The sequence below is a fragment of the Pterocles gutturalis genome, unplaced genomic scaffold (assembly GCF_000699245.1).
Source record: "Pterocles gutturalis isolate BGI_N339 unplaced genomic scaffold, ASM69924v1 scaffold21146, whole genome shotgun sequence".
NCBI lineage: Eukaryota > Metazoa > Chordata > Aves > Pterocliformes > Pteroclidae > Pterocles > Pterocles gutturalis.
Window position 1 is genome coordinate 36384 of NW_010103565.1, and position 2586 is coordinate 38969.

At 59.4% G+C, this 2586-nt stretch overlaps 1 protein-coding gene across 1 annotated transcript in view; it reads left to right on the forward strand.

Annotated features, from left to right (window-relative positions):
• Window positions 1-2586, forward strand: part of LOC104471421 (ankyrin-1-like) — a gene marked incomplete at its 3' end in the record, with an annotated part of 37279 nt that overhangs the window by 29067 nt on the left and 5626 nt on the right. Inside the window, 7 exon segments of the mRNA XM_010086760.1 lie at window positions 431-529; window positions 781-879; window positions 992-1177; window positions 1316-1368; window positions 1370-1406; window positions 1969-2067; window positions 2402-2524. Of these exon segments, the coding sequence (XP_010085062.1) occupies window positions 431-529; window positions 781-879; window positions 992-1177; window positions 1316-1368; window positions 1370-1406; window positions 1969-2067; window positions 2402-2524 (696 nt within the window).

A 2586-nucleotide genomic window follows, 5' to 3' on the forward strand; every position in this document is an offset into this window, starting at 1 on the left:
AAAGCCACAGGCGGGAAGACCCTGTGTCTGCGTTTCCCAGCCTGTTTATCATCCCTGAGCTCTGCTGGGATGCCTTGGCTGCCAGGGCGCACGCTGCAGCTTTGCCTGAGGACTGCCAGCGCAGCTCCCCATCCTCCCTCCCCTCCTCATCTCTCGGTGCTGGAGGCACACAGAGCCTGACAACGCATGCAGCTTTTGCTGCCAGTAGCTCCACAGGAAGGATGAAATCACTTTCTCCCCTGGCCAGTAAATGTGAAGGGTAGCTGCCTGGCCTGTAGCGGGGATGGGGCATGGAGCAAGGGCTGCCTGGCCCCGCAGCTCCCCTGGCCGGCCACTCTGTTTGCAGGGGGGTTAGCACACGTCAGGCCCATCTGTCCCCAGCATCCTGGGCTGCTCCAGCCCCTGAGCGCTGCCCTGTGGTGTCTTTCAGAAGGGAAACACAGCTCTGCACATTGCTGCCCTGGCTGGACAACAGGACGTGGTCCGGGAACTGGTCAACTATGGGGCCAACGTCAACGCTCAGTCACAGGTAGAGTGACCTGGCTGGGGTGGGCTCGCACCCAGCACGCACCGTGGTGGTGTCTTCATGGTGGGAGCGGCACGGTTCTTCAGCAGCCCTTTGCAGTTTCTAGGATTGCTCCTCCATTGCCAGTTTTTTTCTTTTTTCACACCCACACTATTTGCCCCAGTGTAGTGAGCTCAGGGTCTGGGCATTGATGGGGTGTAGGTCTGCAAGGGGCTTGAAAAACTCAAGGAAGAGTTGTGTTGATGTGTTTGCAGAAAGGCTTCACACCCCTCTACATGGCAGCACAGGAAAACCACCTAGAAGTTGTCAAGTTCTTGCTGGAAAATGGAGCCAACCAGAATGTAGCCACAGAGGTGAGATCCTTGGGGAGGACCCTAGGGCCCAGCTTGCTGGGGCTCCCTTGGCTGTGCCAGCTGCTGCCGTGGCTCCTCCGCTCTTGGCCCCTCCCCTGCCTCTCCTTGGCAGGATGGCTTCACGCCGCTAGCCGTGGCTCTGCAGCAAGGACATGAGAACGTGGTTGCTCACCTTATCAACTACGGGACGAAGGGTAAGGTCCGCCTGCCTGCCCTGCACATTGCAGCCCGCAACGATGACACCCGCACAGCTGCCGTGCTGCTGCAGAATGACCCCAATGCTGATGTCCTCTCCAAGGTGTGTGGCTTTCTCATCCTGTCTCTGGGAGCTTTCCCACATCCTCGGGGAGAACAGCAGCTTGGTATGCTGTATTTATCCATCCTTTCAGCAGGGAGCATGTGTCTGGCTGGGCTGATCCCTCCTTCTTTCCCCTAGACTGGATTTACCCCCTTGCACATTGCAGCCCACTACGAGAATCTCAGCGTAACGGCTGAACCGTGGAGCCAGTGTCAACTTCACACCCCAGGTGAGCGCGACATGGAAAGCTGCTGGAGCTGGTACTGCTCCGGCACCAGGGGAGGATTCTGTGCCTCCTCTCCGTGCAGGTGCAGCAGCAGCTGCTGGGTTACACTGGCGAGGTGGGACCACGCAGAAGGTAGCACACTGATGCATACCCAAGGAGTTGCCATTAATAACCAGCATGGACCTTTTCTGCTATGGCTCATCTCTGTTGGATGCAGCCACACATCCCTGGAAGCTCTTGGGACCTTGTGTCCAGGCTGAGGGAAAGCTGGTGCTGTGCCCCGGCAGCTGGTGTGCCTCTTCCAGTCCCATGAGTGCAGCCAGATCCAAGAGCTGTTGCTTTCCCGTGAACTCTGTGCAGCTTCTGTCCGAAGCCTTTAGCTGCGGGCAGGAGGAGGCGCCCCCCCTCCCTCCCGGCCCTGTGAAACAAGCTGTTCCCCTGCGCGGTCCCTGGGCAGGGATTCAGCTGTCCCCTGCCCTCCCTCCTTTGTTCGCCCTGTGCCTCCTCGCAGCCCCACAAGGGAAAAAGGCTGCTCCCTCTAACAGACTGCCATTCCTTCTGTCAGAACGGGATCACTCCCCTGCACATAGCCTCCCGCCGGGGCAACATCATCATGGTGCGGCTGCTGCTGGACCGCGGCGCCCAGATCGAGACAAGGACCAAGGTGAGACTGCTTCTGAATCACCAGCAAGGGCACGGGCCATCACCCTCCTCGAGCTCCTTGCATCCAGAGAGCGCTGCCCGGTGCACACCCTGTGAGCATCTTGCTGGGTGTGCAGGGGAAGGTCCGCGGTGCACTGAGGGGGTGAACCAGGTTTTTTGCTGGTGAATGTAGAGGTGGGAAGGAGGCTGTGTGGCTGCAGTGCCCTGGGGGCTGAGGGCAGGCTCAGTTTTGCTTTATTTTGCGAATGAGTCCAAAGTCCTTGTTACTTTCCTGCCTGAAGGGAGCCCAGCCCTTGCTGGCCCGCACTGAGCCCTTGAACCCTTCTCTGTCCCAGGACGAGCTCACCCCTCTGCACTGTGCAGCTCGCAATGGACACGTGCGGATCGCAGAGATCCTGCTGGACCACGGGGCTCCCATTCAAGCCAAAACCAAGGTACCCACGGGACTCTGGGGGGTTGTGCGTGGTGCCAGGTCCCAGGGCAGCACAGGGGGTGACAAGCTGTGCACAGCTGCTGGATG